The sequence below is a fragment of the Dermacentor andersoni genome, chromosome 1 (assembly GCF_023375885.2).
Source record: "Dermacentor andersoni chromosome 1, qqDerAnde1_hic_scaffold, whole genome shotgun sequence".
Lineage (NCBI taxonomy): Eukaryota > Metazoa > Arthropoda > Arachnida > Ixodida > Ixodidae > Dermacentor > Dermacentor andersoni.
Genome location: NC_092814.1, coordinates 53,675,877 through 53,690,353, shown reverse-complemented (window position 1 = coordinate 53,690,353; position 14,477 = coordinate 53,675,877). Strand labels below are relative to the sequence as shown.

The 14,477-nt window shown below is 51.9% G+C and overlaps 1 protein-coding gene across 1 annotated transcript; it reads right to left on the bottom strand.

The window, feature by feature from the left end:
• Positions 1-3,411: 3,411 nt before the first annotated feature.
• LOC126545506 (neprilysin-3-like) lies at positions 3,412-5,756 on the bottom strand. Its single transcript, XM_050193404.3, has one exon. It carries the CDS (start codon positions 5,726-5,728, stop codon positions 3,875-3,877), a length of 1,854 nt encoding a protein of 617 aa, XP_050049361.1. The 5' UTR covers positions 5,729-5,756; the 3' UTR covers positions 3,412-3,874.
• Between the last annotated feature and the right edge of the window lie 8,721 nt (positions 5,757-14,477).

Below are 14,477 nucleotides of genomic sequence, written 5' to 3'. Positions count from 1 at the left end.
AACCTCCTTGCCGCGAATGCTGTTCTTTGCTTTTTTTTTTTTTTGGCTGGCACGGTCTACAGCATATGACGTGACGTCTTCTACGCTGGAGAAGGTTCTGTGAACGTGATGAAGGGATTTAACTCGACATGACCGGAATTTCTGTTGCTGGTGAGGCGGACGGAAACGTTGGACGGAATACCCAGTGCGACACGAGCGCGCGTTTGAACATGCCATAACTACGGTTAAAAAAAAGAGTTTACATCTTTTGAGGCGTATTTTGGCCCCAAACAATAATCATCATCATGCATGCGTTTCCGTTCTTGGAAACTGTGTTGGCTACTTTCCCGTCAAGAATGCTATGTCACGTTGATAACGCACAAGACATTCGATACCTGAAATACCGGGCGCGAGGCGTTAAAAAAGGGAAGGCACGCAAGATAGATGACGATTCTTGTTTGGGGACAAAGTAGCCTTAGAGGTGCAATCTTTTCTTTAGGATGTAAGAAACGTTTATACTTTAGAGGCTGATCTCGTCTCCCATACACGCACTCTAAAAAAAAAAAAAAAAGTTTACACCATTTGTGGCTCTGTGACCCTATACTATTATACTGTGCTTGAGACCATACTTGAGTACGATACTTCACCTTTTTGACGCGCCGCTGCCTGTAGGGTAGAAGAGAAGGCGCGATGCGTTGAGAGTGTACGAAACTGGAAGCGGAGTGGGCTTAGTATGGACTACAGCGGGAACCATGTAGTCCATGTAGGCCTTTCATGGAGGGAGACCAAATATAGTGGGGAAAAAAAAAATATCGGTGCCCTTCCGCTCTGTGAAGGATGACCAGCGAAGCTGTGTATGTGGCGAACTGCAGCTCCGCCGCGGGTCGGCCCGGCATTTAACTACCTTCGGGATCGGCCCACATATGGAGAGTGCTTAACAGCTGCTTCACTTCCGCCGCGGCTCGGTCCGGCATTGCATAGTCTTCGGGATCGGCCCACGTATGGGTAGTTTTGTCTACACATGGACACGATCCTGGGGGAACTAGCCCTTCACAGCTTCGCTGTAAAATTGGGTACGTCTTGGTGTTAATTAATTAATTAATTAATTACGCCGAACGCGGGAGCAGTGGCACGAGCGCATTCGCACGGTACGTAGCGCCGAGGGGCGCCAACGAGCCAGCTGTGGAAGAAGACAACGACGCTGGAGCCAATCCTGGTGATAGTTTCGTATCTACGGACACGATCTTGGGGCAACCCAGGATCGTGTTGGACAGTTGGAAGACGTGATCCAACCTCCCGTTGAAGTCGATCAAATACAATGTCCTCCTGAGCGAGTTCGGGCGGAGTCATGGCTCACGGCACTCTAACCTCTCGAGTAAGAAGAGTAGGAGTGTCGCACTGCTTCAGCTTTTCTTTTTTTTTGAGCTATCTTCGGGGTCGGCCCATGAAAAAGACTAGAAATGAAGATGAGCAAAACGAGAACAAGGTGAAATCAGGAGCCAACATTTCGACAAGTGGACTTGTCATTTTCAAGGCGAGATATGCTCTCCTTGGCATAGTATATATAGGTACGGTTTTCCCAAAGGGGCGAGGAGGTAAGGCAGAATGTAGTTATCAGCGTGACGCCCTTCTTGATGAGGAAGTGGCGATCGCAGAGTTTTCCAAGTAAGGACAAAATACTACCCAAGGGCGTAAACTTTTTTTTAGGGTCGTGCTGGGAGAGTTGTGGATTTAGAGATATTTATTTATTTATTTATTTATTTATTTATACATACTGCTGCCTCAATGAGGCTATTGCAGGAGTGGGATGAACAACAAACATACAAACATTTATAAACAAGCTTGCGTGAGTTGTTTCAGTGGTAGTGAACGGATGTTGCCCGGTAATGAATTCCAGACTTCAATTATTGATGGAAAAAAAAAGTGTTTTTAAAGGATTCAGTGTGGGCACGAATTTCACGAATATGCCCGTATTGCAATATTCGCCATGTAGTATGGGTGCTGTTCTGCTGTTTACTTCAACAAGTGCTCGAAGATGTATTCGTAGATATATTGTGTGACTAGTTATTTTGTTGCATGCAGATTACGGCCCCAAATAAAATAGTTTTGGTTAGTAATAACAACATGCCGTACAAGCCACACAGCGATGAAAAACGATTATCTGTTTGTCTATTCGGCCCCCGTCTTCTACGAGCGGAAAAAAAAGCCGTAAAATTTTTTTACCATCCGCCGTGATCGCTGTGTTGATCATCGAGCCACGACGTCGGACTCGTGAAAGGATGCTCGACGTAGTAAATTCGGAATGTGCGAGAACGGCACCGGTGGCTGACGCAGGTATGCTCGCGATGAGCGCTTGAATGTTTCGGGGGTTCATTGAGGTGACCGTGCTTGAGCAATCGTATGGCGAGTTCGTTCACGGCCGGTCTGCAGGGGAGCACGCGCACCCCTCGAGACCGGCCGTGGTTCGTTTTCCAATTCATGTTGGCAATCGTCAGGTGCCGCTGCTCTTCGTCTAGTGGGTACTGCCGCCAAAACACATCACAATGACACACCGTGGCTGGTGATGGCTGTCACACATTTGCGCAGCCAAGAACTTGCGCTTTCTATTACTACAGGCAAAGACCAGACCGCGGTTCCCTCATATCCTTGTGCAAGCTGACATTACGTAACTGTTTTCCGGGAACGAGCTAAAACAAATCGTTCCACACCACGCGACGGCAACACATTCAAGCAGGCGTGCACAAAGAAAGGAAGAAGGCTGCTTTCCAGACGTTTTCGATATCGCTCTATGAAAAGGTCTATATCACATTCGCGGTATCCTCGAAATGTGCGCTGGTGCATTTCGAGCGCGCGTGAGTGTTGCTGTGTGTATATGTGTATGAGTGGTGCGCGTTTTTCTTTTTTTTTTCTTCCCCGCCTCCTTCATCCTTAACCGTCTCATCTGGAGTGGCATGTCAATCAAGCCTGTCGCTAAGCTAACCTCCCCAGATACCATTGAATTTTCTCTGTTACCTTAAGTAAATGAACCACGTTCAATACCAGCCAACCAACGCACCTCGAGCACCAGATTCTTGGCCAATACACCAGAGTTGCCAATGTCACACGAAGGAGGCACTTTCCACCAACCATTGCATCTCGGGCACCTTGCAGGCGTCGCTTGTGTGCAGTTTTAGGGTAATAGTAGTAACTACGTTACGTCGTACTGGCAGACACCCGCCCTGGAAAATTGGGCAGCACTCGGTTTTGAGTACTTCGTTTACGTACCAACATGCGCACATGCTTTGAGGCAACTGCGCGCATGTGACACCATGCCGGCTAAAGTCGCGCATCGCGGTATTGCCCGATTCTTCGTAATCGTTCTTTGAAGAACTTCTACGACACAAGTCGGGACCCCACATGCGGCTTTCCAGTGCTGATGCAGAGTGCCGCGAGATTTGTGGAAGCTACTTTTTTGCTGGTACACGACTAGGCACAATCCTTCAGGTGACGTATATGTACACGCACTGCTATATGTGCGTAAACCCTGAACTTCGCCTGTATGTAGCGCGTCGCCGTAGACTTGATTCGTACCTTATAAAGAAACTTAACACATGGTACGAGGACACACCTGCGCTGGTGCGTCTCTCTCCATGTTTGATATAGTTACAGGGCGACCTGGGATATAACCGCGTGTTGCACTGTGTAGTCTCTTTTGTTGCCTGGTATATAAAAAAAACAGTGAGTTTAGTAGTTGTCGACTGAGAAAGCATGACAATACAGAGCTTGTTTCTTTTTTTTTTTTCTTGTTCTTTTTTTTTCAGCGTGCCCTTGAAGTCTGCTCGCTGCGAAAGACCTTGGAAGCGGTTGGCGGTTCACCCGCTGGTTGCCGAGCCGACGTCCCGGTGGTTAATTAATCTCACACGAGCAGCGGGCACCGCTCGTGCGGGCTCATGGGCTCGCCCGGGTTGCACTTGAAAGCAGCTGAAAACTCTTCGAGGTTGCGCACGGCGGCGTTGCACGAGCTGTTCTCGTGCCCGCACCACTTGTGACAGCTGCTGATGAAAAAGATCTGGTCAGGGGTGTAGACCTCGAGCCCCTTGAGCAGCACGTGCTGGTGCGTCCTGCGGAAGGCGTGGAAGGCAAGGCGCAGGGCACTGCTCTCGAAGAGCGCCTGGCCGCCGCCGCCGCCGTGTCGGCACTCGAGCCTGTTCCGGAACTCGTCGGCCGTCGCGTCGTCCCACCAGTTGCGGGGCCGACCGCGCTCGTCGTACCAGCGCCCCTGTTCGTCGAAAGAATGCAGCAGTTCGAGCGCCATGCGCTGCCCGAGTCCAGCGTAATTGAAGGCGGCCGGAAGTGTATCCTCGAAGAAGGGCGTGTTGAGCATGCCTGCCGACACAACGATGGCGTTTCTTTGCGCCGTGTAGAGGACGTCGACGGACGCCTGGTTCGCCTCATGTGCGTCCCTGTGGCCACTGTGCTCGGTGACGTTGATGTACGACTTGAGAAAGTCCTTCAAGCTGAGGTCGCTGACGCGAGCATAGGCGCGGTTGACCTGCGCCTCGCTGCGGTGTCGTGGCAGCACCCAGGTGAGCTTGCGCAGCTTGAGCGTCGCCATGGCCTTGGGCCGGTCGCCCAACCAGTGGCTGGCGCGCACGCTGGCCGTGGCGGCCGCACGCAGTCCGTCGGCCATCGCCTCGACGGCCCTGCGCGAGCGCCGCGTGGCGAAGTGGCGCACCACGAAGGCGTTGTAGGCGAGCGGCATCAGGTTGGCCGCGTGGGCCAGGCAAGTAGTCTTGACCAGACTCGGGCTGGGCTCGAGCCGGCCCAGCTTGGTCTCCAGGGTGGCGCGGAACAGGTCGTACTGGGTGAGCGAGCCGAGAACGCGGGCCGTGTGCCACGCCACGTAGCGCCGCAGCGCGGCGTCCCCGCGGTGGCGCCGCAGGAAGTTTGCGTACCAGCGCACAGCTGTCGGCGCCTCGACGTCCACCGGCGTGTGCGAGTTGGTGCCAGGCAGTTCCGTGAGCCAGTCGCTGAGCGAGCCGCACTCCTCGGCCACCACCTCCAGGGGCACGGTGCGCGTCATGTGACCGACGGCGGGCGGCGTGGCCAGCTCCCGCTCGATGAGTTGCAGGTCGTGCGCCACGGCTTGCGGCTCGTCCAGCAGAGCCAGCTCGGCCACGCGGAGCACGTAGCTCGGCGGGCTGCTCGCCGGCGGCGGTTGAGCGGGTCGCAACGAGACGCTGGCGTTGTGCTCCACGGCTAGCAGCAAGTGCAGCGCGTGACGCGTCGAGAGCCGCAGTAGCGCCCGGAAGGCGCTGCCCACGGTCGCGTTGGCGGGGCCCAGGCCCAACTGCACGATGAAAGCGCGTAGTGTGTCGGGCTCACCACCGCCGGGCGACAGTGAGGCCACGCAGCTCTGATAGAGCGCCACGACCTTGTCGACGGCCGACTGGCCCCGCCGCGGCACCCGGTACGCGGTCCAGGCGTAGTTCATGATGAGCTGCACGCGCGATCCGGCCCTCTCCATGCGCGGCCAGCCGTCGCACACGAAGCGCTCCAGGTCTTGGCAGGGTCCCACGCTGCGGCTCAGCGACATGTTGAGCGCCAGTGCGGCCGTGCGGCACGCTGAGGTCGAGCAGAGCCCCGGCGAGGAAACTGTGCCCCGGCGGCCCAGGCACGTGGCGAGCCCCAGCAACGACAGGGGCAGACCGACGAGCATGGCTCCAGTGACGCCGCAGCGCCACTTACTGCGACGTTGCTCGCACGACATTCTCCTGGAACGGGCGCCGATGGCCGCTGTGCCGCCTCAAGTGGCCATTGTCATCATGCGCCACGAGACGGTGGGCTTCGTTTCGTTTCGTTTTCCTTTCACGATGGCTCATACCCACTGTGGGGTATATTGGCCAACATTTGGATGATATCAGGATATTGTAGTTACTACTAAACTTGGTAACATTGTCAGGAAGAAATGAATGAAAACTTTAAAAACTTGAAGAAAACCTTAAAAACTATGAAATGAAAACTTAAAGACTATGAAAAACTCCCTGAAACAACTTTAAATTTCCTCCGCGGCTGAGCAAACATCCCTCTGGCACTTTCTAAGAGAGGAGACTCCTATATAGAGAAAGAATATTCTGAATGGAAAAGTTGAAACTAAGTTGTATGAACCTTAATTCCAAAATGTTTTATTGCGATAGCAGTTATATGGACACTCCAGGCGCATTTCTGCCGCCGCCGTGAGGTTCCGTACAAAGCCCAAGGGTGATAAAGTCGTCGCCGCGAGCCCTGTGCTATATGTTCGCGTGAAAGTGTGCGAGGATGAGCCGGCGCTCGCGGCTCAATCTCGCGGTTCCAAACTCGGGCGCGTGTGCATGACCAGGCCGAGCCCGGGCACGCAGGAGGAAATTTGTTGATGGTGATTAGTATTATTAGTGCCTTGCCCTTTGTAGCGGGCGAGCAGACGGAAAACCCGGTGTACATGCATGGAAATGTTGCTTTTACCGCAGTGCTAGCTTAACGGTTAAGCTGTTGCGCTGACAAGCTCCAAGACGCGGGTTCGAATCTTGGCCACGGCGCCCGCATTACTATGGGGGCGAAATGCGAAAACACCCGTAGTTGATGTTCGCCTCGATGTCGGTGAGAGAAATTGAACGTGTTGTGGATGTCCCGAAGTCACATATCAGTAGGCAAGGCTATAATGCTGATTGCAAGGGGTTAACTGTTTATTAAGATATAATAGGCAAGCGATAGAATGGAAACTACAGTTACACAGACATCAGACTACGAGTCAAAAGTTACAATGATGTTACAATTTTCATCCTCTTTCTCTCAGCCGAATCTCCACCGAATCCCCCTCCAACGGCCATGCACGTACCCAAAGCGGTGGTACCTGCGGTGCGCGCAGTGTGCACACAATGGGGCTCCAGGGTGACACTATCCTGAGTTCCAATACGCAGGCCGTTGCCATAAATCCTTTGCAGTGCAACGGGTCTCTTGTCTCACAACCTCGCAAGACACACTTCCCCAAAGAAAACACGTCCACGTCCGTTGGGGCATATCTGGTCCGTTCGCGAAATGTCTCGGCATGGTGCGGTTCAGCGGCGAGGGGTTGATTTCAAAGCCACGGCACTGCTTCCGCGAACACCCCGACTGGCGGAAGCCCCAATTCAGTCAGCCCGCTTGCGCGCTCTCCGTACACCGCGTCTCACCCACCCCCGACGGCTAAAACTCTCCGCCACAGTCTTGGTGTTGTTGCGACTGGGGGTGCGAAGATGTGGAATATACTTTGATCGTGGAGGAGTAAGGGAACATGGGGGCTGGGCCCGATATCCAGGACGTTTTACACATAAGTTTATATTACATATTTACAAGAAATTCAAAGTAGTACAGCAAAATAAGTTCATGACGTAGTTGTAGCAGCCGATCACTCCAGGCGGCCGTCGCTCCTTTTATACCCTGCGTGCTCATTGTCAAGTCACCTCACCCAATCCGGTGTGAGGAGACCGATGACATCAGGTGCCACCAATCCGGAGGTTTGTTGCCCTTTCCCTCCGAAAGGAGCTTTGTCGGCAACACGCACATCACTTGGCACAAGCAGGGACCCCGTCTCCGGCGTGGACGCGCCAGTTTGGGCGGATGACAGGTGAAAGACCATCGCTTCTCTAATTGCCCAAACCTCTCCTGACAAAGGTACTCCACCAGCGGCCATAAATCATCCCATTTGAGAACAATTTTGACGAGGCCGTCGGCCCGTTCCCCATAATCGTGCTATCTGTGACTGAAGGTTGTCGCGGGGTGAACGGCCGATCGCAACAGCCTGACGAGGCCGTCGGCCCGTTCCCTATAATTGCGCTATCCGTGAACGGAGGCTGTCGCGGGTTGAACGGCCGATCACAACAGTGTCAAACCACGCATCTCTTTCGACCACACTGCATGACCCTTACATGTAGCCGCCCGCACAAACAACGCTGAACTCCACTCCCGTGTACTTAGACTTAGGTGCACGTTAACTCCAGGTAGTCGAAACTAATCCGATCCTCACTACGGCGTACCTCGTAATCACGTCGTGGTTTTGGCACGCAGTACGCCAGAATATAAAGGAAATGTTGCTTATGCGCTACATGAAAAGTATTTGCAATAAATGTACAGGGGCAATAAAACACAGCAAAAAAAAAATTCAAAACAAACTTTACAACTAACATGAAAAAGCGGATAGGAGCAAACCCAGGGCGTTCTCTTTAAGCTCTTGTCTACACTTCATGTTGGAAACAATAATGATTGCAAATTGTTAAAAGAGGCTCTTTATTAATAATTTGTTGCGGAAGATAAAAAAAAGGTTAAAGTTATATATGGTGAACTTCAAGTAAAAGCAGATGGAATGTAAATCGCTCATATTCTGACTTCGACACGAAACTCACTCACGAGGTACAATATAAATTATATAATCAAACTGTCCGCACCATGCTTCAGGCTATCCCAGATAAAAGGTCCCTCCATTTTTATGAAATAAACATAGAAAATGCGCTCAAAATAACACGCATTGACACAAAAAGACTGCACCCGAAAACATTGCTGCTGGAATATGACTGTGTGAAGGCCAGCAAAAAGGAAAGCTGCATGTTCTTGTGCAAAAACAGCATGTTGTCCAGGCTATCCGGCTTCAAGCAGGTCCGCCTCTCTTGGAGTGCTGTTACGGTTGGCGTCTAGCACCCCGTGCAAAATGGATTCTCGACCACCATGCCTCATCGAAACCAAGTGTGACTTCCTAATTCGCCATGGTTGTCTCGAGTGTATGCCGTCCTAGCGGACGCCCCGCAGTGTTTACAGGCCCCTTTTGTGTGTGTGCGACTTTATAGGGACCCTTTCCTCGAACTGTCAAGCTCTGCAGGAGAACTTCCGCGAACCAGCAATGCGCAAAAGAGAGGGATAAGCGTCTACAATCCCGGCCCTGCGGCTTGGTATATACGGAGGCGGGACGCTCTTTCCTTGCTGCAGGCTTGGTATCTACGGAGGCGGGACGCCCATCTACAAAGCAGACTCTGTGCCTGTCACCTGACGTCGACGGGAGCAAGATCCCTCCCACGATTTTATAGAGAGCCCATTTAAGGGGCTCCGAAATGTACTTTTTTAACACTTCATTCTCTTCTTATCATCTTTCACCAACCTTTGAATAAACCGTGCAAGTTTCGCACTAGAAATCGTCTCGTCCTTGCCTGGTCGCCATGGTCTACCGAACCCGCCGTGGTTGCTCAGTGGCTATGGTGTTGGGCTGCTAAGCACGAAGTCGCGGGATCGAATCCCGGCCACGGCGGCCACATTTCGATGGGGGCGAAATGCGAAAACGACAGTGTGCTTAGATTTAGGTGCACGTTAAAGAATCCCAGGTGGTAGAAATTTCCGGAGTCCTCCACTACGGAGTGCCTCATAATCAGAAAGTGGTTTTGGCACGTAAAACCCCACAATTTAATTTTAGACATATCCCTTGCGATGCCACATCGCTCTGGCCCAACCGACGACCCAGCGGCGTACGTGCAATGATTTGACATTATCAAAGAATGTGATTGCAGTTGCAAGTGAAATAATGACCACCGATCAAGACAATAAATGAGTGTGCGTACCTTTCGTCACGATGACCGCCCATCTAGACAATAAATGAGTTCGTACCTTTGTTCAAAATTTAAAACGCTCTTTTCTGCATTGAAGCAGAAAAGGAACTGGGACGCCCATGTATTTCGTCCCACACTTTGGGAAATAATATCTCAAAACTGGTGTCATCCTGGAAATTCATTTCAAGTGGATACGTCATGCAAATTCACCGGCTAGAATTCGTAAATTGCAATATGTGCCGTAAGGTGTTTAATTAAAAAGGGGACAGGGAAATTTGTCAACCATTTGTATGTCTTTAGACCTTGACTCCTCTCTATTGTACGAGAAATCAATAAATAAAATTTAAACATTTTCGAATTTTTGGTAATTGAACTAAGTGCTTCGATTTCTTGGGATCGTAATATGCAACTCTTCGAATAATCCAGCTCGAGGACAAGAATTATATGCTATGTGCCACAGGCGATCTTTATTGGATTGGATTGGAGAAATTTTATGCCTGTAGTTGGGCGCTCGCGCGCCCCGACGAGGGCCTACGTCATCCTCGAAGTTGCCGTTACTCGGCGCTGGTCTCAGCTCGCCGTTGCCGGCTCGCTGGGTCCGTGCCTTTCGAGCGCCTGGAGGACCTGCTGGACGGCCCAGAGCTGATCGTCTCGGTCGTAGCTCTTCGCGGCTGCCTCGAGCCGCGGTGGGAGTGTTCTTGATTTAGCGTCTTCTGGATATTTAATGCAGTCCCACAAGATGTGCGTGTAGTCTGCGGTCTCCCTCCGGCAGACTCTGCACATATCTGTCGGATATGTCTCGGGCTACATGCGATTTATCAGTTTCGGGCTCGGTAGCGATCCGGTCTGGAGCTGTCTCAGTACTACCGCCTCCGCTCGACTCAGTCTCGGGTGCGGGGGTGGGAGAGTCCTGCGAGCCAGGCGGTAGGCCTTCGTGATTTCATTGTAATCCGTCATGCGGTCCTTGGTTCCGAACCACGTCGGACGGTCTGTCGCCGGGGCGCGGTTGGTTAGCGCTCGCGCCGCTGCGAGTGCCGTCTCATTATGGTTCTCATTGCGTTCCGACGCGTCGCCCGCGTGCTCCGGGAACCACTTGAGTCGTACTTTTCGTTCTTCTAGTTTTACCGCTCGCAGTAGGCGCTCAGCCTCCCTGCAGATTTGCCCTTTGGCGAAGTTTCGCACCGCCTGTCTTGAGTCACTCAGCACCGTGTGGCAGTCTGCGTCGGCGATGGCCAGGGCGATGGCTACCTCCTCCGCTTGTTCCGCTCCGGCGCTTCTCACGCTCGCTGCCGTCCTCGTGTCGCCGGTTGACGCCTCTATGACGACCGCTGCGAAGGCGTTCCGTTGGTATTCGGCCGCGTCCACGTACCGCGCGTGTTCGTCGTTGGCATGCTGGTCGATGAGAGCCTTGGCCCTCGCCGCTCTTCTTCCCTTGTTGAAGTCGGGATTCATGTTCTTCGGTATGGGGTCGATTCTGGTCTGGCGTCGGACCTCTTCGGGGACGGGGAGCTTCATCTCTACCTCGTTCGAGCGTCTAATTCCCAGATCGTCCAGTATCTTCCTCCCGGCTTTGGTCATGGACAGCCGCTCCAGTTGAGAGGTCCGTTGCGCCTCGGCTATTTCTTCGAGCGTATTGTGTAGCCCGAGTTGTAACAAGCGGGTCGTGCTTGTGGACTCGAACAGGCCCAGCGCCGTCTTGTACGCTCTTCTGATGAGCACGTTGATTTTGTTTCGTTCGTGTTGCAGCCATCTGTGGTAGGCTGCAACGTACGCGACGTGGCTGATGACGAAGGATTGGACGAGCCTCATGCCAGCCTTTCGGGAAATGACTCGTTTGAGTAGTCGAATCGCGTTGGCTGCTTTTGCCTTGAGACGGGTGATGGTTTCGCCGTTTCTTCCGTGCTTTTCGATGACCATGCCTAGGATCCTAATTTTGCCGACCTCGGGGATCAAGTTGCCGTATTTGGTGACGATTCTGATTTTTTCGTTTTCGCGTTGTCTGGTCTTGCCTCTGCTGTTTTTGGTAGGTGGGAGTATGAGAAGCTCCAATTTGCTCGGCGAACATCTCAGTCCGGTGCCTTCCAGCTGGTCTTCTATTGCGTCGACGGCGGCTTGCAGCGCGCCCTCGATGTGGGCGTCGCTGCCACCGGTCACCCATATCGTGATATCGTCCGCGTAGATGGTGTGCCTGACGTCTTCGATGTGCCCGAGCTTTTCTGCCACTCCGATCATTACCAGGTTGAACAGCATCGGCGAAATGACCGATCCCTGCGGTGTGCCGGTGCTCCCGAGCTTCTTCTCTTGCGTCTGTAGCTCGCCTGCTCGTAGCTCGACGGTCCTGTCCGTGAGGAAGTCCTTGATGTAGTTGTAGGATCTTTCTCCCATGTTGAGCTTGGAGACTTGGGACAGAATCGCCGAGTGTTTCACCTTATCGAAGGCGCTCTGCAGGTCGAGCCCTAGGATTGCTTTGTTGTCGCGGGCGCTGCCGCCATCATCGATGATTTGGTGTTTGAGCTGCAGCATCGCGTCCTGCGTGCTGAGGTGCTGTCTGAAGCCGATAAATGTGGCCGGGTACAGCCCTTCTCGTTCTAGGTAGTCTTGCCACCTGTTGAGCAGGACGTGCTCCAGCACCTTGCCCACGCAGGACGTGAGCGAGATGGGCCGGAGGTTATCCGTGTCCGGCGGCTTCCCCGGCTTGGGGATCAGGATGGTCTTGGCTGTCTTCCACAGCTTTGGCAGCGCGCCCGCTCTCCAGCACTTGTAGTATTTTGCGAGCTTTTCAATCGAGCCGTCACCGGGGTTCTTGAGCGCCTTAAGGCGCTCAAGAACCTCGATGACGGCGAGGTTCTCGAGGAACCTCGATGACGAGGTCCGGGCCGGCTGCCGACCGGCTGTTGAGGTCGTGCAGGGCCGCGCGTACCTCCTCGACGTCGATGTCACGATCGAGCTTCGCGTTAGGCAGGCCGCTGTACGGCGCGTGTTGTTCGGTAGGTGTAGTCGGCAGGTATTTGTCGTTAATGCGCCTGGTGACTTCGTCGACGCCCTGTGCTGAGACCGCCCGATGTATGAGCCTGGCGAGTCTGTCCCTTTGGTGCGACTTGGTCTTGGTTTCGTCGAGCAGGTGCCGCAATAGGTTCCACGTCTTCCCGCTATGCACCTGCCCGTATGCCGCGTTGCAGATCTCGTTCCACTGTTGCGTGCAGAGAGCGCGGCAGTGATCCTCGATCGCTCGGTTCAGCTCCGCCACCTTCTTTCTCAGTCTGCGGTTAAGCCGTTGTTTCTTCCAGCGATTGAGTATCGACTGTTTGGCCTCGATGAGATGCGCAAGCCGGCTGTCTACTTTGTCGATCTCCGTGCCCGTTTCAATCTCTTTGGTCGCGTCGCGTACGCTCTTGGTGATTTCGGCCGTCCACGAGTCGATGTCTTCGATCTCGTCGTCACCGTCGCTCTTCTGGCTTCTGGCGTCTCGAAAGGCATCTCAGTCTATCCATCTGTGTGTTTTGATGCTGGTGTCGTTGTGTTCCGGTATGCCGATTTCCACGATGGTGTGGTCGCTGTCTAGGTCGATCCCCGTGTTTCTCCAGGTGATCGCGCCCCGGATCTTTAAAAATTCCGGAAAACTTAAAATGATCACCCCTTATATTAGCACGTAATTGAATGAAACTAGTATTATTCGATCAAGAATGCTTTATCACTTTAAGCTGATTTGGCGTTTCTCTTCTATAGCGTCGCTTCAAGACATACATGATGGGCTAGTTGATAATTAATGACAGTTATTAGCAGTGCACTTGAATAAAGACATGGACACAGCAAAAATGAGGGCACGCACGAGGCGCTAAATTTTTCACTACTTCTTTTTTTGTGTGCGTGTGTGTATCCGCGTTTTTTTTACAAGTGCTGTGTGAATAAGTGGTATAAAGATTATAAACAAGGACAAGGTGCCTCAGAAAGGCTGGCCAACGTTTCGATAGGAGGACCTATCTTCGTCAAAGGCAGCCTCGTCATCCTCGGCATGTTAGTTTTAACGGGTTAGTAGAGTGACGTCACGTGCGACGGGCGTCTTTGCGAAATGCAAAGACGCCCGTGTACCGAGCATTGGGTGGACGCGTTAAGGTCAAAATTAATCCGGTGCCCTCCGCTACGCCGTACCTCGCAATCAGATCGTGGTTCTGGCACGTAAATTGAAAAGGGAAACGTTATGGCCAACTAGCATGCGAACTTAAGATGAAGCTTTATAACTCGGGCCCAACTCCGACGCGGCCTGTTCAAATACATGTAAAACGCAAAAACGTTTTTCGGAGATAACCCCAGGAGCGGTTTTAATGAAAGTTGTTGCATTTGAGAGTGGAAGTTAAATTCTAGTGACTGTTGGAAGCGGAATTTCGATTTAGTGCCTAAATATTGTTAGAAGAATTTTCAAAAATATGAAAGTGTGAAAAAAATATAGAAGCACGAAGTTTACAAATTAATAGCTCCGCATCAAGAACAGATATCGCAGTTCAGTAAACGGCATCCATTAAATCATTGAAAGCGGACAAATTCGATATGTGATTTTATGTATTAATTGAATTTGTTACGTTGTGTACAAGGGTTTTGTAAAAGCTGTATTTCCATATTATTTTTTTTTTGAGATTCATATGTAACATATCAATTTTGTCCGCTTTAGATGTGCTATTAGATGCAAGTCACAGAATTGTGCTATCATTTTTATTGCTGAGTTACAGAGTTCTAAACTTGATAGTTTCGTTTTCTGAAAATTTTTTATTCTTGCCAATTTTTAATAAAAAATTGACAACCTAAATCGAAAATTCGGAACCACCAGTCTCTAGATTTTAAGTTCTTCTTTTGAATGCAACAAACCTCATCAACTTTGGTGTAGTGGTTGCCGAGAAAAACGAATTCTCCTTTTACATC